The 23,869-nt window shown below is 43.2% G+C and overlaps 1 protein-coding gene across 2 annotated transcripts in view; it reads left to right on the forward strand.

Moving 5' to 3' along the window:
* The window catches only part of LOC146363754 (low-density lipoprotein receptor-related protein 1-like), an 82,060-nt gene that overhangs the window by 30,948 nt on the left and 27,243 nt on the right, over positions 1–23,869 (forward strand). For both annotated transcript variants that reach the window (XM_084916878.1, XM_084916879.1), the window contains exons 5-38: positions 98–226; positions 373–633; positions 6,108–6,270; positions 6,674–6,896; positions 7,719–7,908; positions 8,019–8,162; positions 8,283–8,519; positions 8,666–8,846; positions 9,173–9,395; positions 9,484–9,673; positions 9,768–9,890; positions 10,171–10,311; positions 10,588–10,713; positions 11,105–11,221; positions 11,325–11,405; positions 11,505–11,672; positions 12,729–12,911; positions 13,654–13,851; positions 13,992–14,237; positions 14,518–14,715; positions 15,746–15,950; positions 16,101–16,265; positions 16,496–16,740; positions 19,909–20,040; positions 20,999–21,226; positions 21,433–21,607; positions 21,837–21,931; positions 22,057–22,206; positions 22,306–22,446; positions 22,562–22,690; positions 22,779–22,910; positions 22,991–23,125; positions 23,236–23,365; positions 23,498–23,624. In XM_084916878.1, the coding sequence (XP_084773004.1) occupies positions 98–226; positions 373–633; positions 6,108–6,270; positions 6,674–6,896; positions 7,719–7,908; positions 8,019–8,162; positions 8,283–8,519; positions 8,666–8,846; positions 9,173–9,395; positions 9,484–9,673; positions 9,768–9,890; positions 10,171–10,311; positions 10,588–10,713; positions 11,105–11,221; positions 11,325–11,405; positions 11,505–11,672; positions 12,729–12,911; positions 13,654–13,851; positions 13,992–14,237; positions 14,518–14,715; positions 15,746–15,950; positions 16,101–16,265; positions 16,496–16,740; positions 19,909–20,040; positions 20,999–21,226; positions 21,433–21,607; positions 21,837–21,931; positions 22,057–22,206; positions 22,306–22,446; positions 22,562–22,690; positions 22,779–22,910; positions 22,991–23,125; positions 23,236–23,365; positions 23,498–23,624 (5,711 nt within the window). The remainder of the gene's footprint in view (positions 1–97; positions 227–372; positions 634–6,107; positions 6,271–6,673; positions 6,897–7,718; positions 7,909–8,018; positions 8,163–8,282; positions 8,520–8,665; positions 8,847–9,172; positions 9,396–9,483; positions 9,674–9,767; positions 9,891–10,170; positions 10,312–10,587; positions 10,714–11,104; positions 11,222–11,324; positions 11,406–11,504; positions 11,673–12,728; positions 12,912–13,653; positions 13,852–13,991; positions 14,238–14,517; positions 14,716–15,745; positions 15,951–16,100; positions 16,266–16,495; positions 16,741–19,908; positions 20,041–20,998; positions 21,227–21,432; positions 21,608–21,836; positions 21,932–22,056; positions 22,207–22,305; positions 22,447–22,561; positions 22,691–22,778; positions 22,911–22,990; positions 23,126–23,235; positions 23,366–23,497; positions 23,625–23,869) is intronic.

The following is a 23,869-nucleotide window of genomic DNA, read 5'->3' on the forward strand; positions in this document are numbered from 1 at the left end:
ATTCAACCAGCCTTTGGAAGAGAAGAGAACAGAGCACTATCTTAAAGTTTCATCATTTACTGTGTGTGTTAATGCGCTTTTGTGTTTCTTTGTGTAGATTTCAATGAGTGTGGTGTGTATGGAACATGCAGTCAGACATGCACAAACACTGAAGGCAGCTACACCTGCAGCTGTGTGGAGGGCTATCTCCTGCAGCCAGACAACCGCTCCTGCAAAGCCAAAAATGGTGAGGGGGTGGACAGGAATCGACAGAGCCCAATGATTATAGTTCATGCTGAACCAGGAAATGGATGGCCAAAACATTATGCAGGAGATCATATTCCTTCCTAATATTTTCTCTCCTCTACTTAAAAATTTGTTAACCTCACCCAGAGCCTGTGGATCGTCTGCCTGTTCTGTTGATCGCCAACCTTAACAACATCCGATGCACCTCCCTGAGTGGCTCTGCGACCCGGGTTCCTTCCATCGCCACCAAACAGACCATGGCTATGGACTTCATCTATGCGGAGGAGACTGTTTGCTGGATAGATGTGGGTGATACCCCCGCTGCCACCCAGCTTAAGTGTGCCAGCATCCAAGACCTGAAGTCTGTCAGTAACAACCGCACCATCAACATCTCTCTCAGCTTGCACCGTGAGTAGAAGTTTACAAACAGTTGTTGACATAGTTTACATTTTCCTGTTTTCTTTAAAAGTGGTCAGCTGTGGGTTTGCTAGCTCAAACTCTACTGTAAGCTTGTCTCTCAAAAGCAGCTCAAACCAACTTGAAAGTGCCAAGAAGAAATGCTGAGGCCAACTTTATTTTTCAAAAGATTTTTTTTTCCTCTAAAGAACAGGGGCACCCTGACACACCACTAAACTATCCCATAGAAGCAATGTGTGTGTAGCAGACTTAGTTATATAATACATACAAGGCTGCCAGCATGCCTTTAGTTATTCATTTGCATACTTCTTGACAGGTAAAAGCAACCTGCTGGGAAGTTTGATTCATGTACTGACTGTGCGGAGCTTTTCAGGAGCCTGGAAAAGTATTTTTCCGCTGCTTTTGTTTGACCCATGCTAGTATGATCAGACACTGGTCTCTTACGTGATGGTATTTGGCACTAGGGTTTGCCAGACAAAAGTGCTCTCTGCCTTTTTCTAAGTCTTTCCCAGGACTGTACATTTTGTCCTCTGAGATGTGGTGGATAGGCAGCACATCTGTTTTGTGAAGGTAGCATTGTCATTGTGCATTGTCTGAACTCACAGGCTCCGAGTAACAACCAGATGCACACAAATGGATGTGCACAGTATATGATTACTTTCTATTGAGAGACTTAGTCATATAATGCTGAAATGAATTATCTGTGATTGCAAGCCTGCCAAGGTCTGTTTTTATTCGCCTGGCTGACAGAGCCGTTACTCTCTAAGAATGGGGGCAGAATTTGCAGACAAAACACAAAAAGCAAGGGCGTGGTTTGCATGCTCGTAAACACATCTATGCATGTGAGAAGCTTTCCCTTGAGAACCTGGCCCCAGGCGAAGAACAGCAGACAGGAAGAAAACAAGTGGAGAATCTGGGGTGTGTAGACCCTGAAGTGTGGGACACAAAACCTGTGTCATGATTGAAAGTGCCTTGGCTCATATCCACTTCAAATGAAGCTTGTGTAATAGTCGTCACTGTTGACAGCCGGGGCAGAGGCTAGGAGCTTTAGAAACTCTGGGGTTTTTCCAGTCTATTGATTCAGTCATGAGTCCCTCATATCCCGTCTCTCCCTTATTGTGTTGGCTTTTTGCTGTTGCTGTTTGGTCCAGTGCTCTTTTGAACCCCATCTTCTTGAAAGCACAGCACAGTTATATCGGGGAAAAACATTTCTATCAACCTGAAGAAGCACTGCTGATAAATGTATTTGGCGAGTGTCAGATATCAGATGTCATACTGAAGATACCTTTGACATACTCACTGCAGCTCTCGCCTAAATTTAGGAATCCGTGATCTGATTTGATATAGAAAATGTCCACAGTCACACAGAATGTTATTATCATTTTAATAAGAGAGTCAAAACTCACAACTGGTCGTAGCAGATGGCTCCTTATTCCTGATCCTGGTTGTCCGGGTTTCTTCCTGTTAAAAGGGAGTTTTTCCTTCCCACTGTCGCCAATTGCTTGCTCATGTGGGATCATCTGATTTGGGGTTTTCTCTCTGTTAGGGTCTTTACCTTACAATATAAAATGCATTGAGGTGACTGTGGTTATGATTTGGCAATATATAAGTCTAATTTAATTTAATCGAATCACCGATTTTTCTGTTTCTGGTATGCAAACCCGAGTCCGTGTTCCCTGATAGTGTGCTCTTTTAAGTGGTCTAAGGGATAAATTATTGTGAGGTGTGGAAGCGGGAGAAACACCAAATGAAATTTAAAGGGAAGGATGAAATTGAGAATGAGAAACCGAAGGTAGTTATATGATACACCTTGAAGCAATATGTATATGTGAGTGGTCATATCAATGGTGTTCACATTCCTCTGTTGGTTTATCTCAGCCTGAACACTCACTTACATTCTTCGAGCCGTCTCAAGTCATGTCCAGTCAGGTCACTTCAGCATGCGCACACACACAAACCCAAATACCTTTGAGTCGTTCAGCCATTACTTAGTAACATATTATGTTACATGAAGTGAGATTTGACACTTTTCATCCATTCTTTTGTTGGATTTTTTAAATTATATATTGTTTTCCTCTGTATCCTTTTTACTGCGACGCTTAAAAAAGAAAGCATTTTGAGATAAGCGCGCACCCGTACAACCTCCTTCAACTCAAAATCGGCTCATAAAACTGGTCCAAACCTGTTCGCTATAGAGGTTTTAACATATTCGCTTCTGCCCTGAACTTTTCCAGATGCTACCCAGAGGAATTTTTTGTGACAATTAAAATAGGCAAATGTGTCGGACCAGGCTTTAAACAAATTTTATCATTCCAGGTCCCTTAGTGCGGCGTCTGTGTAATGTACATTAGACTTAATAAAGGAGGTGATTGTCCAGAGAATAGACAGTAAGGACGTGAGCGTGCTGCTTTGTGTCATATCCTGTGAAACCTGGCAGCAACCGTCGCCCAAACCAAACATAGTATTTCAGGTAGTAAGTATCTCTCTGACATGGATAATCTGCTGTCTGCTACATGTGTGAAAAGGAAGCTGCAGACAATGTCTGGACCTGATTCACTGGACATTATCTGGAATTCATGTGTATAAACTGCTTGTGTCTGTTCTGTTTAATAGAAGCAGGGATCAGGTACTCTAGTATTAGCACGTTGGGCAGACTTAGGGATAGGTGTAGGGTTGATGCAGGGTTCACATGAACTGGTTGATTTATAGCTTTTGGGAGCCTGAAAGAGAAGCGCAGATAAGTGTACAAAGGTTCCAGATGTGGCCAGCTCTGTCTGCATGTTTAATTCTCCTACTGTGAAGATAAAAGGAGAGCAGAGCTGACCCGTCCCATCCTCTCCACCCTCTAAGCGGAACTCCACAGCAGGGACCAGCACATCTCACCATGTCTGTCTTTCTGATGTTTCCTGTCTCCTTCTAATTTCTCCTTTTTGGGCATCTTTTTCTGAAGGTTTCATGTAAGGTTTTTGTCTTTCATCAGATCTTCTTATCTAGGTAATTACATCTCCTTTTTACTTGTTCCAGGGGGAGATTTGCCATAGTATAACTGCCTCTTAAATAGAGGTCAAATGTCACATCCCTGTAGACAAGCATAATCGCAGTACTCCTAAAACTCTGCTCTTTAGGAGTCAGTGACGTTTTTGTGCAGATTAATAGGATCTTCTTGGCACAAAGAGGATTATGGAAGCTGAAAAATCACCATCTTTCCTGCTTTGTACTGACATGTAAATATAAGAATACATTTGTCTAGTTTGAAGAACTGCTAAGGCTGTGTCCTTGTATGCTTCCTATTTTTTTAAACCTTTCCTCCAAGTGCTTTAAGCTGTAGGTGTAACAGGCAGGAAGAGAAAAAGGGGGTTGTGTGGGTAGAGTGGTTAGATGAGAAGAAAGAGGTGGGTTCATTCAGTTTCCCAGCAAACTTTCCACTTACCAGAAGCTGCATCAGTGGAGACGTCAACAGACTGCCTGGCTCTCTGGAGTAAGGGGCTCCGTAGGTTGTTACACAACGCAGCAGTCACTGGGTTGCACAACTGTCTCTGTACTCTGTATATGGATCTAATCAATGCCTTGTGCAGGCGTGCTTCCAGCTGGATTTTTGTAGAGGAGTTGGGTTTTAGAAGAGATACCAATGGGAATATCACTATCCCTTTTAACTTCATGAGAAACTTTTTCTTTTGTCAGAATTCTGGTCCTGGTGTTTTTGAAGCACCCAGGACTGCTGAACATTTGCTACTTGCCTATATACGTTTGGCCATGTTGTTTTTTAGTTTAGTTAATGTATAGTCGGTTTTGATGGTCAGAGTTATCAATCTTCTCCTCAATCGCATAAAAATGTGTTATTTATGGCATTTCATCAAGCAAACTTCAAATCTCATGTAGTTCTTGCATTTTGAAGTTCTGTGTAGCTTTGATTGAAGCATTGCTGCAGCGTTCCAGTGCAGTTATTTCTTTAAATGCTCAAAGCTTTGGGAGAGGTTACTGGCTCACTTTCAGATGTGTTAATGCATGCAGCCCAAATTAAAGTTGTCGCTTTCTGATTTTGGTCCCTTTGTTTTGGTCATGATGTGGTCTCCATCCAAAAACAGTTTTTGGTGTCTAAGATGATTAAATGGGGACATGTTGGCAATTACAAACAATTAACTGTGATCGATTGGCAAAAACTACTGATTGACTCAAACTGATTGCAACATTCTGACAAACTGTCTGCATTTACAAATTGGACAACAGTTATTTACAAACCTGCCAATCTGTCTGAGAGCGATTGCAGTCAGTCTGAGTCAAAATGTAATTGTTTGGAGACGGGTTGCCTCGAACCAGGTGACCACTGTATGATTGTGAGTGGTTGAATGTGTTGCTCAAGAGTGTTGCACGTTGCATGCGGTGACCAGCAATGCCCCAACTGGACAACCAGTTGATCACCACAGTACCTGCAGTCTGATTGCAAGTAGCTGTGGTGATTGTGGAAAAGATTCAGTGCCATCAGCGGGTAGCCACCGATTTATTTATTTAACTCTACCTAGCGAGGATATTGCCACCCTACTTTCGGTCTAGTGTAAGAGAGCCATTAGATTTGATCTGTTTACATCCTTTTTAAAAAAATTCTTATCAGAGTTTATATTATAATCTAAATGCATATAATGAAGAGTTGGAAATTTTAGCAGTGGTTTGGAAAGGCAGCTCAGGTTAACACACTTGAAATGGTTAATGGGAGCATATGTAAACAAGAGCAAGTGTGGTCACTTTGATAGTGTGTGTGTGTGTGTGTGTGTGTGTGTGTGTGTGCGCGCAGTGATCTGGTTTGCTTTTAAAGAATATGCAGTGGAATCTGTTAAAACAACCATCTCTTCCCATCAGTGCGTCCATCTGCAAAGTTCCTTCCTTAAACTGACTTAAAGCGGATACAAAATGTTGACATCCTTCATGTCGCAAGAGTTTCGGGTCAGTTTGACTCATATTAGCAATCATGTAGACCCTTGAGCGCTGCACTGCACACATGCAATTAATGGGTCAGTGTCAGCTTAATACAGTACTTAATAATCTTACTCAAGAGCATGTCTTCAGACTTGAGGTCTGCGAGGGAATTCTGTCTTACTCACTGATAAGAGTTTAGAAAGTGCTGGACTTCACCTCTAACTCTTAACACAACACCTTTTTCTTTTCCTTTCCTTCCCCGCACTCTACATGCCTTAATCAAACACAAGTGGAATGTTTGTAATGGACAACCTCCAAGATTACACAATAAATAACATTAATTCATTGCTGCTATTTTTTTTTTTTTTTTTTGTATCAAGATAGCAGGTATTCTTGGAACGGTTCCTGATATCATAAAATTAAGAGTATTTGGATTTATTGTGGTTTATGACTAAGAGTTATATGACTGTACTCCCACAACCCTGTGTTTTTTTTCTTTCTTTTTTTTATCCTGTTGTTTCATCCTCTCTCTTTCTCTCCTCTGCGTCCATCAGATGTGGAGCAGATGGCTATAGACTGGCTGACTGGCAACTTCTACTTTGTGGATGACGTGGACGACCGGGTGTTTGTCTGCAACAAGAACGGCAAAACTTGTGTGACCCTGCTGGACCAAGAGCTGTACAACCCTAAAGGCATCGCCCTGGACCCAGTGATGGGGTCTGTATTTGCCTCCAGGCTCCTTGACTTAAGATTGCCCTCAATCCTGTTTTAGCACTGCTCAACAGGAAAATGCTGTCTTATGATCAGGCGACATGCTGACCAAGCAGCCAGGCGAAAATCAGAGCACTTTCTCAAGACACGGACCTAGACGGGATCCTTCTTTCCGACATAAATACTTCCATGTTGGTTGTTTCAGGTTCCTGATACTGACAATCTGTTATCTGGTGTAGTTCCTTTTAAAAGGATCATTTCTCTTTTTTGCGATTGTCTTTAAATCATTTTACTTAATTCCGATGTCTAATACAGTTGTCCTAGTTGTGGTCAACTAAATTTATCTAGTCAATTTCCTTTTCTGTGAAACCTTCTGTAATTTAAATCTATCCTCTTCCCCCTGCTACAGAAAAGTGTTCTTCACAGACTATGGGTCTACACCGAGGGTGGAGCGTTGTGACATGGACGGGCAAAACCGCACTAAGCTGGTCGACAGTAAGATTGTCTTCCCCCACGGTATCACTTTGGACCTGGTGAACAGGTTGGTGTACTGGGCTGACGCTTACCTGGATTACATCGAAGTGGTGGACTATGAGGGCAAGAATCGGCACACCATCATCCAGGGTCTGATGGTGAGGATTTGAGGATCAGTGTAACCATAAGAAATACACCTAATCACATGCAAACGCACTCAAGAATAAAGGCTTCGACGTGCATCTTATCAACCCAGCTTAGTACTCACAAAACATCTGTTTTCCATATCTCTGATTTAATCGTATGTTTGGAGAAAAAGCTCTTTTCCCGTCGTCTCCTGTGTGTCCAGGCAAAGAGTGCATGCCTCTCCTGGGGATAAGTCCTTTTTATTGCCTTGATTGATATTACTTAAAGAGTGTGCGATTTTCCTGGCTAGTGCCTCGCTAAACATATTAGTCTGGCCCTAGTGGAGCTTGGCTCAAACTTATAGGGAAGTAATGATCTTAATGAAATCAGGACTGTGGTGGTGGTGTGTGTTTGTGTGAGAGGTGGAGGGAGGTAATATGATCTCAGCCCATACATCTTTCTGACAGTAGAGGAGAGCTGCACAGAATAGACCCTTATAAAAGTAAGACCCCTCTCTCCTTTACAGCAGATGGGGAGTGAAGCCTTTGTGCCGCTCCGTGCCAAGTTTACTCAGACACTCGCTCTTTATCTCCCTCTCTGTCTGTCTGTCTGCAGAGATTATTCACATTCTTAAACTCCATAATTTAAACCGATCAATTACTCAATAGACAAGTTGAATTAAGATGGATTTGCAGGACAGTGTTGAAGATAAAATTATGTACACAAACGATATTGCCCAAACTATTAGTCAGCCAGCATGAGCAAACCCTTTTGCTAAGAATGCAGAGATATTATGTCTAACATGCAACATCCCTTTTTTCCCCTCAATGTTTTTCTCCTTTATCTGATTTCAGATCGAGCATCTGTATGGGCTGACTGTATTTGAGAACTATCTCTATGCGACAAACTCGAACGAAGGCAACCTCAACTCCAAAACGACCGTGATTCGAGTAAACCGTTTCAACAGCTCCGACTTCCAGGTGGTGACCCGGTTAGATCGGGGAGCTGCGCTGCACGTGTACCATCAGAGACGTCAACCTCAAGGTGCGCAGTGACACTTTTATAAACGTCCACAAATAACAGTTACTGCCAGGCAAATGTGTTTTTCAAAGCAAATCGTTACATAACTGTTGTGCGCTTGTTTTCTCGCTCAGTGCGTAGTCACGCGTGTGCTTTGGATCAGTTCGGAAAAGCTGGGGGCTGCTCTGACATATGTCTGCTGAGCAACAGCCACAAGACCCGAACCTGCCGCTGTCGCTCGGGCTTCAGCCTCGGCAGCGATGGCAAATCCTGCAAGAGTGAGTGAAGAAATTGAAAGATGAATACCTTTTGACTTGATGATGGGAGATGGGAATGAAGTAGTAGTGGTTTGAAAATCTCTGACAGAATAATTGTTCATTTATGATGCTTCTCTGCAGAACCGGACCACGAGTTGTTCTTGGTGTATGGCAAGGGTCGTCCTGGAGTCATCAGGGGCATGGACATGAACGCCAAAGTGCCCGATGAGTACATGATTCCGATCGAGAACCTAATGAACCCCCGAGCATTGGATTTCCACGCCACCAATGAATTCATATACTTTGCTGATGCCACAAGCTACATCATCGGGCGGCAGAAGATAGATGGCACAGATAGAGACGTCATACTGAAGGATGGTAAAGACTGAAAATTCAGGCTACTAAAAAGAATTTGTGGATAAAAAAAAATAATGAAGTCAGCTTATTTCAGATTCAGTTCTATTTATTCTTTTGGATTGGACAGCCAGTAGCTTTTTCACACTGACTACTTTTGCTTATCTCAGGTATCCACACGGTAGAGGGAATAGCAGTAGACTGGATGGGAAATAATCTTTACTGGACAGACGATGGACCAAAGAAGACTATCAGTGTTGCCAGGCTGGAGAAGGCTTCACGGACCCGCAAGATTCTCATTGAGGGCAAGATGAGCCACCCTAGAGCCATTGTTGTGGACCCCCAGCACGGGTGAGACTTGAGGGAGGGTGCTGTTAACTTAATGAATGTTCTTTCCATCAGCATTCAGTTGAGATGAAGTATGTTTTGAGTGCCTTGCAGTTGTGTGGGCTGCTTACACGGTAGGTTTTTGTTTGACTCGCTGGTCACATTTATGTGTGTAGGAGCTGGCAGGTTTTCAAGAGATTCTTTTCTTTTAGATACTCCCTCATTTGTTTTGTTGTGGGATGTTGCATCAAAGAGCATCACAGCGTAAAGCTATATTTAAGAGGTTCTGCAGGTCAGATCCAGAAATGTCTCACCTTTCAAATGTGGTAATACCTCACCTTGTCTCCCAGATGGATGTACTGGACTGACTGGGAGGAGGATCCCACAGAGAGCAACAGAGGCAAGATCAAGAAAGCTTGGATGGATGGTTCGCATCACCAAGTGTTCCTCACTAGCAAAACAGTCCTGTGGCCCAACGGGTTGAGTCTGGACATTCCCCAGGGAATCCTGTACTGGGTGGATGCTTACTACGACCGCATTGAGATGGTTTACCTAAACACCACTGAGAGAAAGGTTGGTGAAACTCTGGGACTATGTCGTATTTGTTGTCTGATTACAATTTTATCCTACTAGAATTTGAGATGCATTCTCGATTTAACAGGTGGTGTATGAGGGGCAGGAGCTTAACCATGCCTTTGGCTTATGCCACTACAAACAATTTCTGTTTTGGAACGAGTACCGCGGTGGCAGCATCTACAAACTGGACCAAGTCACTAAAACAGTCACTCTACTCCGCAATGAGAGGCCGCCCATATTTGAGATCAGAGTGTACGATGCACACCAGCAGCAAGGTACGTATCCTTCTACTTATTTTTTCCCTTTTCCCATTAAATATAAGGTGACGTGACATTGTTTTGCGTCTCTTCCCACTTTGACTTTGTGTAGGAACCAACGCGTGTCGAGTTAACAATGGCGGCTGCAGCAGTCTGTGCCTCGCCATTCCTAATGGCAGATCCTGCGCCTGTGCTGATGATCAGATCCTTGATGGCAATAACGTTACTTGCAGAGGTACCTAGCTGTCCTACCAGTAGAAGATGATATTGCCTGGCAGTACAAGAGATGAGTTAAAAACAAAATCCACACTTTGCTTTCAATTTGCAAGATATTTTAAATGTTAGTTGTTTCCAAATGTGTGCAGAAATTCTGACTTAGCTCCGTCAATATTTTTCTAACTTTAAGAGCTGACTAACAAAAGCCGACTTGGTCACTAAAAAGCTTTTGTTCACATGCTCGCTTCTTGTCTCAATGGCTCATCTGTTCCTGCTCCTACCCCTGATCTCCTCTCTAGCCAACCCCGCCTACGTTCCCCCGCCCCAGTGCCAGCCTGGGGAGTTTGCTTGCAAGAACAACCGCTGCATCCAAGAGCGCTGGAAGTGTGACGGGGACAACGATTGTCTGGACAACAGCGATGAAGCCCCTGAGCTCTGCTGTAAGTGTGCCGCATCATTGTCATGGTTACACAGCAACACAAAGATAAACAAAAGGGTGTTTAAGGGTCTTAGCTAACGCAACCCGACAGAGGGCAAACTAAAGTTTCCAACATCTGTCTCTTTCCATGCGGCGTTTACGTGGCTGCTAACTCTGACATCATGAGTCGATACCGAAAAGCAAAGGGTCACATTTGACTCGAATGTTCTTCATTTGCTTCTTTGACAAACTTTGAACCGTTTTCTAAGATTTTGTTCTTTTCTGTTTCTTCCCCCAGACCAGCACACCTGCTCAGCCGAGCGATTTAAGTGCCAAAACAATCGTTGCATCCCCCTGCGATGGCTGTGTGATGGTGACAATGACTGTGGAAACGATGAGGATGAATCAAACACCACCTGCTCTGGTATATACGAGCTGAGTTGCATACAGAGAGGGAGAAAGAGAGTAAATTCCAGACCATACAGCTGTGCTCATATCGGAAAAGAGTAATGCAGTCAGTCAGAGGATGACTCCGCTTTAAAACAGTTTTAATTGGAGGAAGCTTGTAAGAGTAAAGCGATCCAAAGTGATCTGTTCGTTTTCATTTAGTCATGCAGCAGATGCCAGCAACAATCTACAAAGAGTTCAGGAAGATGTATAAATCTTTAGCACCATTAGTTAAAGCTCTCTGAGTGTGTCAGATAGATTGAAAGCGACTGGAAGTACTTTTTGAGGTGATTTCACATGGTTTGGGTCTGTAACAGCGCAGACCCTAAAAAATAAGCAGAGAACAAATGTATAATTTCCCCTTTCAGCTCGCACATGTCCACCCAACCAATACCCCTGTGCCAGTGGGCGCTGCATCCCCATCTCCTGGACATGCGACCTTGATGATGACTGTGGAGATCGCTCAGATGAACCTGATTCCTGTGGTGAGTCTTTATTGCTCTTTCATTTTGTTGCTCTTCGTTGAATATCACATTTTTTTCTATAAATATTTTTTAAATACACTCCTCTTTTGCTCCCTTTCCGCAGCGTATCCAACCTGTTTCCCTCTCACCCAGTTCACCTGCGCCAATGGCCGCTGCATCAATATAAATTGGCGCTGTGACAACGGTGAGTATCATCCCTCCCTTCCCCACCTGTCACGCTGTACTGTAGAATCCAATCTAAGAAGTAAATGTAAAAATCTTGCGTGTGTGCGCTGATGTACAGACAATGACTGTGGAGACAGCAGCGACGAAGCAGGCTGCAGCCACTCTTGTTCCAGCGTCCAGTTCAAATGTAACAGCGGCCGCTGCATCCCAGAATACTGGACCTGCGACGGCGACAATGACTGTGGAGACTACAGTGACGAGACTCATGCCAACTGTACCAACCAAGGTAATTTAGCTCAAACTGAAATAGCCCTGCTCTAACTTGTTTTTGTTATGGTAGCGTCTGCTCTCTTGTCTTGTAGCTGAGTCAGGTTCTCGTTGTCATTTATCAAAGATGCTATCATTATATTTACAGGTTGCTATTTGCACTCATAAAGGGGTTGTCACAACGTCACAACGTGTTTAGCTTCTCCCTATCCCACTTCCTGTACTCTGCATGCCCCTACATGCTCTCCAGCTTCCTCTGATCCATTTCTGTTGCTATGTTTTGTGGTTAGACAACAAATCTCATAACTCTTTCATGGTGTCGTGCAACTAGCACAGATGTTTTGACTGTGCTGTAGCGATATGAACTTACATGTTTGGAGTGTTTCCTCAGGGTGTGCTGCTTTTTCATATGAACGACATCACATCTCAGTGTTGCACAATTACCTTTAGCCTTGCTCTGCCTAGAAGCTCCTGTGAACTGTGAGTGTCCGATGTTGTATGTACCGTTTGATCCATGCCGAAATGCTGTTAAGTCCCAGCATGCAAAATCCGGGCCCAGCGTGACCTGCTGGTCTAATGAGCAATCTGTGCTCTGTTGTGTGTGCCCGGCTGCGTGTGTTTGTGAGTTCTCTTGGCTGCCATCTGGAAGTTATTAAGTGAAATAAAATAAAACGGTTTCATCACTTTCCCCTATTATATATTGTGGTCCTGTGCCGCGAGGAGTCCAGTTTTATTTAGCTGTGCCGAACGCTGTCATAAGGAGATGTCACTGTGCCGGTTCTGCAGCGATGCATTTAATCTCTCTGCTACACCAGTCAGTGAGCCATGTGTGTTATTGTTATTTGGGTTGGCTCAGAGTCAGGTTGTCACCCAGCATCCCAGGATACCTACACAATAACTAATGACTGTAACGGCCTATTCTTTCTCATCCCAGTTTTTTTGCTTTTGTTTTTTGGGCATCTGTTTGTGTGGTCTTTGTAGCTGTGAGCTGTGATTTCTGTTTTGTTCGTGTTTGATTGCTTCTCTGCACACACCATCACTTTTGCTGGCTAACTATGACATTTTGTCTCTCTAGCAACCCGACCTCCAGGTGGCTGCCACGGAGATGAGTTCCAGTGTCGCATGGACGGCCTGTGCATTCCCAAGCGTTGGCGTTGCGATGGCGACACAGACTGTATGGACCTGAGCGACGAGAGCAACTGCGAGGGCTTCACTCAGACTTGTGACCCTGCAGTCAAGTTCAGCTGCAGGGACTCTGGTGAGGGATTTGCCAGATGCTAGTTAAGGGTGAACTTTTTGGACAGTATGAATAAAAGATGTAATTATTTGTTGTGCAAGAAAGCAATCAAATGCTTTATCACAGGAGGAAGAGAAAGTGGAAGATTTACTGACTGTCATGGATAGTGTTTGACTGTTGCCAGTGGTTTCCATTTTGTCATCAGGATTACATAAAAAGTGGAACTTGGAAATCACCGTTCTCGTTTTGTTTTTCGTTTTTTGTGCTTGTGTCAATATAATGATGTGACTGTATTTAACTGTAAACTGTATTTAATAGAGGAATATAATAGAGATTGCCTCCAGACATATGCAGTGATGTAAAATAGCAGTGCTTTCACTCATAAATGATTTTTGGATTTTCCTACAAGAAATGTGAGTTACATAGAGATTCTTAAAATTTATTATAAACTTAATTTATTAACTGTTTTTTAAATTTCAAAACTGCTACATATAAGATTTGTCCTAAATATCTAAAAGACTTCTCTTTACTTTGTGGACAAGTTGCAAGTTGGACCACGATTCGCTGTCAAAGTAGCTGCGATGTCACAAATACAGCTTCCAGATGTAACGTTTAGTGTGCTCAAACTAAATGTACAAGTTTAAAAGAAGATCATCATTCTGTCCACTCAGTGCTGAAGCAGCATTGACCAAAATGTATTTTTGAACGGTGCGCTAACTAAATGACACAAGCTTAAAAATGAGTATTTTGTGGTGTTTTTCAGCTCGCTGCATCAGCAAAGCCTGGGTGTGTGACGGTGACAGTGACTGTGAGGACAACTCGGATGAGGACAACTGCGAGGCATTGGTGTGCAAGTTGTCTCACCACGTGTGCGCTACCAACGACTCCATCTGTCTGCCTCCCGAGAAGCTGTGTGACGGCACAGACGATTGTCCGGATGGTTCCGATGAGAAACTTTGTGGTAAGAATATTCTGGAAAAACTTTGAACTCAGAAAGCACAACATCTGTTCAATGTTATGTTGTGATTTAACTTACAATTTAACATTCAAAACACCTTTCTGGATAAACTCCAACCCTTTCATTTTATTTCTTGCCTGCAGACTTGTGTTCGCTGGGCAATGGGGGTTGTAGTCACAACTGCAGCATTATTCCCGGGGAAGGCTTCATGTGTTCTTGTCCCCTGGGCATGGAGCTGGGAGCTGACAACAAGACCTGCCACATCCAGAGCTTTTGCGCCAAACATCTCAAGTGTAGCCAGAAGTGTGAACAGGAGAAATCTAGTGTCAAGTGCTCCTGCTACGAGGGCTGGGAGCTGGAGTCTGACATGGAGAGCTGCAAAAGCACCGGTAAGCCCCCCCACGCCACCCCCCAAGAAACAGGGACTTTTGTCATGCAGAGATTTTTGTCTCACTTTGCTTTACACTATTAGAGGATTTACTCCACTAATGATGTTTCTTCAGAAGGCTGAGCAGCAAGCATTTTGACATATTTATAACTAGAAATGTTATATGGAGCAAATGTGTGAGATGTGACAGGATTTGATCCATGACCAACATGGGGTTTTCGTGAATTTGGGATTTGGTTTTTCCGCACACTTTGCTGAGTGAGATTTCTTTTCTCCTTCAGATCCCTTCAAGCCTTTCATCATCTTCTCCAATCGCCATGAGATCAGAAGGATTGACCTTCATAAAGGAGAGTTCAGTGTGCTTGTACCAGGCCTTAGAAACACCATTGCTTTAGACTTCCATCTCAACCAGAGCACCCTGTACTGGACTGATGTTGTGGAGGACAAGATCTATCGTGGGAAACTGTCTGAAAATGGAGGTGAGTTAGCTTGTTGTGTTCTCTTTTTTTTTTTTTGCTCTGATTTTGTATCTTATAATCTTTTTGTTAAAGTAAAACAAAAATCTTGCAAGGTGGTGATTACATAAGCAAATCGTGATTTTGACTGAGCATTTTGTGGAAATTAACTTCCGCTGAACAAATACGCTCTAATTTCTCAGAGCCAATTGTTTTTTCAAAGAGGCTGTGGTCAGCAGTGGTGGTCTGTGACCCTGAATAAATCCCGCAGGTCATGGTCAGCCTTTCGTGCTCCAAAAACCCAGGTCTGCTCGCCAATCAAATTGTGTTCTCAGCACAGCACTAAGGGGGCACACGGAAGGCTTTGTCTCTTCCTATTTGTCTCAGTACTTGCTGTGCCCGACTGCAGCCAAAACACTGATGTAGCGTAGGAGGCACAACACACTGCTGTTCCAGTTCCCAGCCCTCCAAGTTTAACATTAAAACAAGGTTCCTGAGCAGGAACATTGTGACCAGCTCATAGATCACCTCCTGCTGCTTGTTAAGTAGGTCATTACAGCAGCTCCAAAGTAGTGGGCATAAACTGGGTAGTGCCAGCGCCTTAATAAAGGAACCCTGGCCCACACAAAGACACATAAAGCAGATATCACTCCACTGTTCTTTCAAGCAAACTGCAAAGACATACCCGTCTCGCTCTAATTACTACTGGAAGGCATTTTGAAGAAATGTGTGCTTTAACCCTGAGCCAAAGATTGATCACAAGTTGTGGTTTTGCACTTAGTTTGCACTAAAGCCAAATGTTTGAGGTCTTGTGTGTTTTCTTAGATGTGGGGTTTGATTTGTCTTCAGGGGTGTTTGTGATAAATGTGCCATCTTGAGATTTTCTCTCTTTTAGTCAAAGTAACACAAACCATGCTTTTTTCCCCCCATTCTTAAAACTTTACTATCATTAAAATTTCACATGCTATAAAATTGTCATGTTTGATGTGTAGCTTTAAAATAAAAAAAGAAGCATTTTCAAATTTTCCGTACGGATTTTCTCTGCTCCGGTCAGCCCTGACCAGTTTTGAGGTGGTGATCCAGTATGGGCTGGCTACTCCAGAAGGCCTAGCTGTGGACTGGATAGCAGGAAACATTTACTGGGTGGAGAGCAATCTGGACCAGATTGAGGTGGCCAAACTGGATGGGACCATGAGAACGACCCTGCTAGCCGGCGAAGTGGAGCATCCCCGGGCCATCGCCCTAGATCCTCGAGATGGGTAAGAACCATATATGGATGGATTCCAAACTGGGATATATATCTGATGGATATATTCATCCTACTGTTTCTTTCATTAACCAGTTCTCATGCGATGATGCTGTACACATCTGTAAAATCCCTCCTCACATTGATCATTTTCTGTCGCCAGTATCCTGTTTTGGACTGACTGGGATGCAAGTCTGCCCAGAATTGAGGCAGCATCCATGAGCGGTGAAGGCAGACGCACCATCCACAGGGAGACCGGCAGTGGTGGGTGGCCCAACGGACTCACTGTGGACTACATGGAAAGACGCATTGTCTGGATTGATGCCAGGTAGCATCTGCCACTAGATTCTAAATATACGGCTCAGGTTGCACCGCATCTACCCACTTGCTTATTCCATCACCCACTCGCTCAGTTTTCTTCATCTCTGGCTGCTACACCAGTGTTTTGTTCTTTGCTCACAACAAACTACATTTAAAGAGCAAATAAATAACATGAACATACTTAACCTGATATGTCTCTGCTCTTACATACTATACATCTCTCTGTTGTTTCTCAAGGTCGGATGCTATCTACTCAGCAATGTACGATGGCTCGGGGCTGATTGAAGTGTTGCGGGGTCATGAGTATTTGTCCCACCCCTTTGCTGTCACTATGTACGGAGGCGAGGTCTACTGGACTGACTGGAGGACTAACACTCTGGCCAAAGCCAATAAATGGACAGGACACAACGTTACTGTGGTGCAGCGCACCAACACGCAGCCCTTTGACTTGCAGGTCTATCACCCATCCAGGCAACCCCAGGGTATGTAGCATACCAGATAAAGAGGCATAGACATTCACAGAGAAACACATGCTTGCATAGGGAGAGCGACCGTGTCACACATTTACCCCTGCTTGTCAGCATGGCTGAATGTTTTTGGGCTGTAACTCTAAGGAGAAGGTTTGCGAGCTCACAGTTCATTGCTCACCATGTTATTCATGGCTCCTGTTCCCCCAAGACAGCTGACCTTTTATACCTGCGAGACTTCTTGTCTCCTCACACTGTGAGCATTTTGGACACCTCCCGCTTTTGCCTTGTTGATCAAAAAGTCACCTCACTGTTTGGCATTTCCCACGGCCCGGGTAGGAAATAAAATCCTCCCCCTGCAACTTAAATGTCATATGTTGATCTGATCTCACAGACACACATGATTGACAAGATTACAAAAGGGTCGTCGGATTTATTTTTGAGCGTTTTGCCATGTCGCACTGTCACCTTGTTTAGTAGCCAGTGGTTAGGGGATCCCAAGGGTATGTGGGCAGTAGAGAGGCACTGGGTCTGTAATTGGTGACAGGGAAAGAGGGATCTCACAAAACTGTTGATTGACAGTTGCAACCAATAACTATGACAGTGACGAAGCAGCAAGCTGGGTTGACAGATCTGGGAGACAAAGTAAATGGAAATGGGAAAGTACTTTACACTGCGGGCCAGCTTTACCCTTTCACACACAAATTTATATTCCGCTATGTGTTAATAAATACAGCTCTTGGCCCTTGGAGGGTTGGGGGTATTTCTGTTGTCTTAAACTACAGGGAGTGCAGAATTATTAGGCAAATGAGTATTTTGTCCACATCATCCTCTTCATGCATGTTGTCTTACTCCAAGCTGTATAGGCTCGAAAGCCTACTACCAATTAAGCATATTAGGTGATGTGCATCTCTGTAATGAGAAGGGGTGTGGTCTAATGACATCAACACCCTATATCAGGTGTGCATAATTATTAGGCAACGTCCTTTCCTTTGGCAAAATGGGTCAAAAGAAGGACTTGACAGGCTCAGAAAAGTCAAAAATAGTGAGATATCTTGCAGAGGGATGCAGCAGTCTCAAAATTGCAAAGCTTCTGAAGCGTGATCATCGAACAATCAAGCGTTTCATTCAAAATAGTCAACAGGGTCGCAAGAAGCGTGTGGAAAAACCAAGGCGCAAAATAACTGCCCATGAACTGAGAAAAGTCAAGCGTGCAGCTGCCAAGATGCCACTTGCCACCAGTTTGGCCATATTTCAGAGCTGCAACATCACTGGAGTGCCCAAAAGCACAAGGTGTGCAATACTCAGAGACATGGCCAAGGTAAGAAAGGCTGAAAGACGACCACCACTGAACAAGACACACAAGCTGCAACGTCAAGACTGGGCCAAGAAATATCTCAAGACTGGTTTTTCTAAAGTTTTATGGACTGATGAAATGAGAGTGAGTCTTGATGGGCCAGATGGATGGGCCCGTGGCTGGATTGGTAAAGGGCAGAGAGCTCCAGTCCGACTCAGACGCCAGCAAGGTGGAGGTGGAGTACTGGTTTGGGCTGGTATCATCAAAGATGAGCTTGTGGGGCCTTTTCGGGTTGAGGATGGAGTCAAGCTCAACTCCCAGTCCTACTGCCAGTTTCTGGAAGACACCTTCTTCAAGCAGTGGTACAGGAAGAAGTCTGCATCCTTCAAGAAAAACATGATTTCCATGCAGGACAATGCTCCATCACACGCGTCCAAGTACTCCACAGCGTGGCTGGCAAGAAAGGGTATAAAAGAAGAAAAACTAATGACATGGCCTCCTTGTTCACCTGATCTGAACCCCATTGAGAACCTGTGGTCCATCATCAAATGTGAGATTTACAAGGAGGGAAAACAGTACACCTCTCTGAACAGTGTCTGGGAGGCTGTGGTTGCTGCTGCACGCAATGTTGATGGTGAACAGATCAAAACACTGACAGAATCCATGGATGGCAGGCTTTTGAGTGTCCTTGCAAAGAAAGGTGGCTATATTGGTCGCTGATTTGTTTTTGTTTTGTTTTTGAATGTCAGAAATGTATATTTGTGAATGTGGAGATGTTATATTGGTTTCACTGGTAAAAATAAATAATTGGAATGGGTATATATTTGTTTTTTGTTAAGTTGCCTAATAATTCTGCACAGTAATAGTCACCTGCACACACAGATATCCCCCTAAAATAGCTAAAACTAAAAACAAACTAAAAACTACTTCCAAAAACATTCAGCTTTGATATTAATGAGTTTTTTGGGTTCATTGAGAACATGGTTGTTGTTCAATAATAAAATTATTCCTCAAAAATACAACTTGCCTAATAATTCTGCACTCCCTGTATGTCTGTTTCAGCTGTCCTTGATAAATAATAGCCAGTGTAAAATAACTGTGATGATATTGCTTCATACCACTGGTCACAGTTTGAAATTTGCAATTGTTTTATGACGAATGATAGCCTGAGCCCAGAATTTAGGATGACCATCTCACACTATGACTGTTGCTGCTACCTATATGAATGAAATGACTATTACTGCATCATGGAGAATGCAGCATGAAATGGCAATCTGACCATATCTATGGTGCTATTGTGGGGAAAAAAACCTAAACTAAAATAAAAATGGAAAACAAAATATTTGGAATTCCAATGCAGAAGAATGTGTAGCTGAGTTGTAGCAGAAGAAGCCTTGTTTGTACAATGAGTTCTCCAGCTGTTATCATAATCCTGTCAAGAGGAAGTAGCTTAGAAGTAAATAGTGGAGGAGCTGCAGCTGTGCAACCCACAATCTCACTGTTACACTGTACAGTCTCCATGCATCTAACTTCATGTCCTACACAAGTTGAATGATGCACATTGTAATGAATTTATACGTTTGTTATAGTCACGCAGTCTGTGGACTCCTTAAGGCACAAATCTTTTTTTTCCCCACTTAATTACCTTAAAGGCCAATAAATAAAGAGTAAAAGGTTAATTTAATTCCTCTGACACAAGCAGGCTCCAGCATGTCTCAGTGTAATACCACAATGCAGAGTTATTAGTATTATATTCACTGAAATCTTCAAAGCTCACTGTGAGCCTCCTCTTCCTGTGTTCTCACAAAACACATCTCATCTGCATTTTTGTCTCTCTTGCTTTCTTGAAACATCCTAATTAATGTTTTTCCTTTCCTTCCTTTCAGCCCCCAACCCATGTGCCCCCGCTGACGGTAAACCCCTTTGCTCCCACTTGTGTCTCATCAACTTTAACCAGACCTTCTCCTGCGCCTGTCCTCACCTCATGAAGCTGCAGCCCGACAAGTACACCTGCAAAGGTAAGGACAGACCCGTTGTTTCAAAGCAGAAAAGCGCACATCACCCACATTCTTTTTCCCCTTACCTTCTCAAATCCGCTGTGATGGAGGATATACAGACAGCGCTGTCACATATAATCCATTTCATCAAGGAGGGAGAGAGGGGCTTTGTGTTTGCTGGAATCTTTTCATGCAATTGTTTTGACTGCTACGGTGAGCCGTGTTGCTGAACAGGATATCTTTTCTGATAGAAGATCTGATTACGTCGCCTCCGTTTGCTCCATATTCCATTCTTAGCTTTCAGTTCCATGTAATTTCATATAAAATCCTGTCACTAAAGATGAAGGGAGGTCTTCATTCGTTGCAGTTTGATTGCACGAGTGGGTTTCATGATGGTTTCGGTTTCGAAGGGTAGCTGTGGGGAATTTTTGTACATGTGTGCAGACGCTCTCTTTTTCATCACCTCATATTTTAGCATTTCTCCAAAAATGATCCAAACATGAGCCATTTAGATGTAAAAATAATTGGATGCACATTAAAACGAGAACTTTAATTAAGCACTTATATTTCACTCTGAACCAAATAAAATAAGTTTGGACCAAACTTTCTAATTCAGTGCTTAAAATCATTTGTTGTTTATGCTGATTATGCAGATTTTCAGTTTAGCAGGTGATATTTTATCTCTCTTAAGTATAAGAAGTAAAAACCTAACCCTGCCTAATTCCTTATTTAGAATGTATGTAGCTGAAAAAGGGGTGTTTATGCCTAATATGAAATTTCAACTTCAAGTCATTCTAAATCTTTACTGACGTCTTTATTTCCAACATTGGAGTTGGAAAAACTGACATGTCTAATTTTACATCTTAAAAAAACAGCCTGAAATATGCATTTTATTGCTCTCTTTCTAGTTTTGTATTCCTGCTAGAATAACGTGCTTTAGTAGATCTCATCTCATCCAGTGTTTGTTTCTCTTTTCCAGAGTCTCGCAAGTTCCTTCTTTACGCTCGTCAGATCGAGATCCGAGGTGTTGACATTGACAACCCCTACTACAACTACATAATCTCCTTCACCGTGCCGGATGTAGACAATGCGACAGTGGTGGATTATGATGCTGTGGAGCATCGGATCTACTGGTCAGATGTGCGAACACAGACCATCAAGAGAGCTTTCATCAATGGCACAGGGGTGGAGACTGTGGTCTCTGCTGGTAAGAACAGTCTCAGGAATATCCGTCAATCCGTGATTTATTTGCTTCTTTGTTTTTCTTTGTTTTTTTTAAATAAGGCTCATAATTTAATATTCGCTGTAAAGTATAATAAGAGGGTTTGTGAAGATAAATAAAAACAGTTTTTGTTAGCACGCTGCATGTTCTAAAAATCTGCAAAGCTTCATTTTGCTTCTGAAATTTGGCAGACCTTCCTAATGCCCATGGCTTGGCAGTAGACTGGGTGTCCAGGAACCTCTTCTGGACCAGCTACGATGCCAATAAGAAGCAGATCAATGTGGCCAGACTGGATGGATCTTTCAAGAATGCCGTCATCCAGGGACTGGACAAGCCCCACTGTCTAGTGGTCCACCCTCTGCTTGGGTGAGTGTTCCCGGCACTTAATATGTCTGCATTCAGTTTAATATGTCAGTTATTTCTCCTAATATTACTCACTTAGGTCTCTTTTGACTTTGAAGACAAAGATTGAAAGGTTTTTCTTTTGTTATTCCCTTCAAGTTTAGTCTTAATCTTTGATCTACTTTATCCTTGTTTAGTACTGTAGTCTTCTTGCCTCTCTCCATATTTCATAATATTCACACTCCCATCACAGGAAGCTTTACTGGACTGACGGTGACAGTATAAGCATGGCTAACATGGATGGCAGCAACCGCACCACACTTTTCACCAACCAGAAAGGACCAGTAGGTGAGCAGATGTACCCCTATCAGTAAATAATACAGATTCTCTGCAGAGTAAAAGCCCAGAACAAACATGTTAGTGTAGCACATATACTATACATAAATAACAGCATGATTTTTATTTGCTTTCAGGCCTCTCTATTGACTACGAAAAGGAGCAGCTGTACTGGATCAGCTCAGGAAACAGCACCATTAACCGCTGTCAGCTAGATGGCTCTAAACTCGAGATCCTTGAAGGTGTTAAAGGCAAATTGACCAAAGCGACTGCGCTGGCTATTATGGGTAAGAAGAAAAGTGTAATGCTTTAAGTTTATCATCCTTGTCCTCTGTATATTTATCATTTTTCTGTTGGCTTATATTCTGGTTACATCAATTATGTAGGAGACAAGCTGTGGTGGGCCGATCAGGGAACTGACCAGATAGGAACATGTGACAAGAAGGATGGAGGAAACTGGAAAGTTTTGCGAAACAACACCTCCCCAATGATGCACATGAGGATCTATGATGAGGATGTGCAGAAAGGTAACAGAAAAAGAGTTACATGTTCTGAAGTGGATGTAAAGTCTCCTGCATTTAATGCAAATACTAGTAAAGAAAATGTTTGTCTTTGTTCCTCTGATCTCTTTTTTTTCTTTAGCCGGTGTCAACCTGTGCAGTAACAACAATGGTGACTGCTCACAGCTGTGTTTGCCCACCTCTCCGACAACCAGGGCCTGCATGTGCACTGCCGGATACAGCCTCAAGACGGGCCAGCAGTCCTGTGAAGGTAAGACACGGCTACAGTAACTAGAGTAGGAAAACTGGGAGAAGTGCATCGTGAGGCGAGAAATCAATAACCTAATCTCTCTGAGCAGGCATGGGCTCTTTCCTGCTTTACTCTGTTCATGAGGGAATCAGAGGAATTCCTCTCGACCCAGCAGACAAATCGGATGCCTTGGTGCCGGTTTCTGGAACCTCTCTGGCTGTTGGCATCGACTTCCACGCTGGTGAGTGACTCTAAGGGACGTCGAATAGATAACCCAGCTTGAGAGATATAATTTTAAACCCGTTTTTGTGTGGTCTTCAGAGAATGACACAATCTACTGGGTGGACATGGGTCTGAGTACCATCAGCAGAGCCAAGAGGGATCAGACGTGGAGGGAAGATGTGGTAACCAACGGTATTGGCAGGGTGGAGGGCATCACTGTTGACTGGATAGCAGGTGTGGTCATGCAAAATGACAATCAAAATTAAACTCGCTCCAACATTTGTGCTTACTGCTTGAGTAGAGATAAAAGATGCAGAGTGATTGATGGACGTGTTCTTTTACAGGAAATATTTACTGGACTGACCAGGGCTTTGATGTGATCGAGGTGGCCAGACTGAACGGCTCCTTCCGCTATGTTGTCATTTCCCAGGGCCTGGACAAACCCAGAGCCATAGCTGTCCACCCAGTGAAAGGGTAAGGCTCCTCGCCAGAAGATTAATTTTGCTTTCTGTAATAATGCTGCTTTAAGTTACTTGGCGTGTATTCCCAAGCATACTTCTTCCTCCGACTAAAGTTTCAAATACTCCCCTGCTTCTTTGGCTGCAGGTATTTGTTCTGGACTGAGTGGGGTCAGTATCCTCGTATTGAACGCTCACGACTGGATGGCTCCCAGAGGCTGGTCATGGTCAATGCGAGCATAAGCTGGCCAAATGGAATCTCCATTGATTATGAGGTGTGAACAACAACTGACCGCACTTAAAATCCTTCGAAACACACTTGGCTTTATTAATAGAGGGTGTTTCCAACATCTAGTGTGCTAATTTATACTGTGATAGATACTTCCAGAGACTGGACTGTTGATCAGCTGATCTTTAAATGGATGCACTGTCTTATGCCAAAAAGGTCTTTGTTTATTTTGAATATTAAAGTGGTAAAAATTAAAATACAGTGAGACAACAGAGATAAAAAATAAAGAAA

Source organism: Perissodus microlepis, chromosome 20 (assembly GCF_051167445.1).
Source record: "Perissodus microlepis isolate ML-2025 ecotype Zambia chromosome 20, ASM5116744v1, whole genome shotgun sequence".
Classification (NCBI taxonomy): domain Eukaryota; kingdom Metazoa; phylum Chordata; class Actinopteri; order Cichliformes; family Cichlidae; genus Perissodus; species Perissodus microlepis.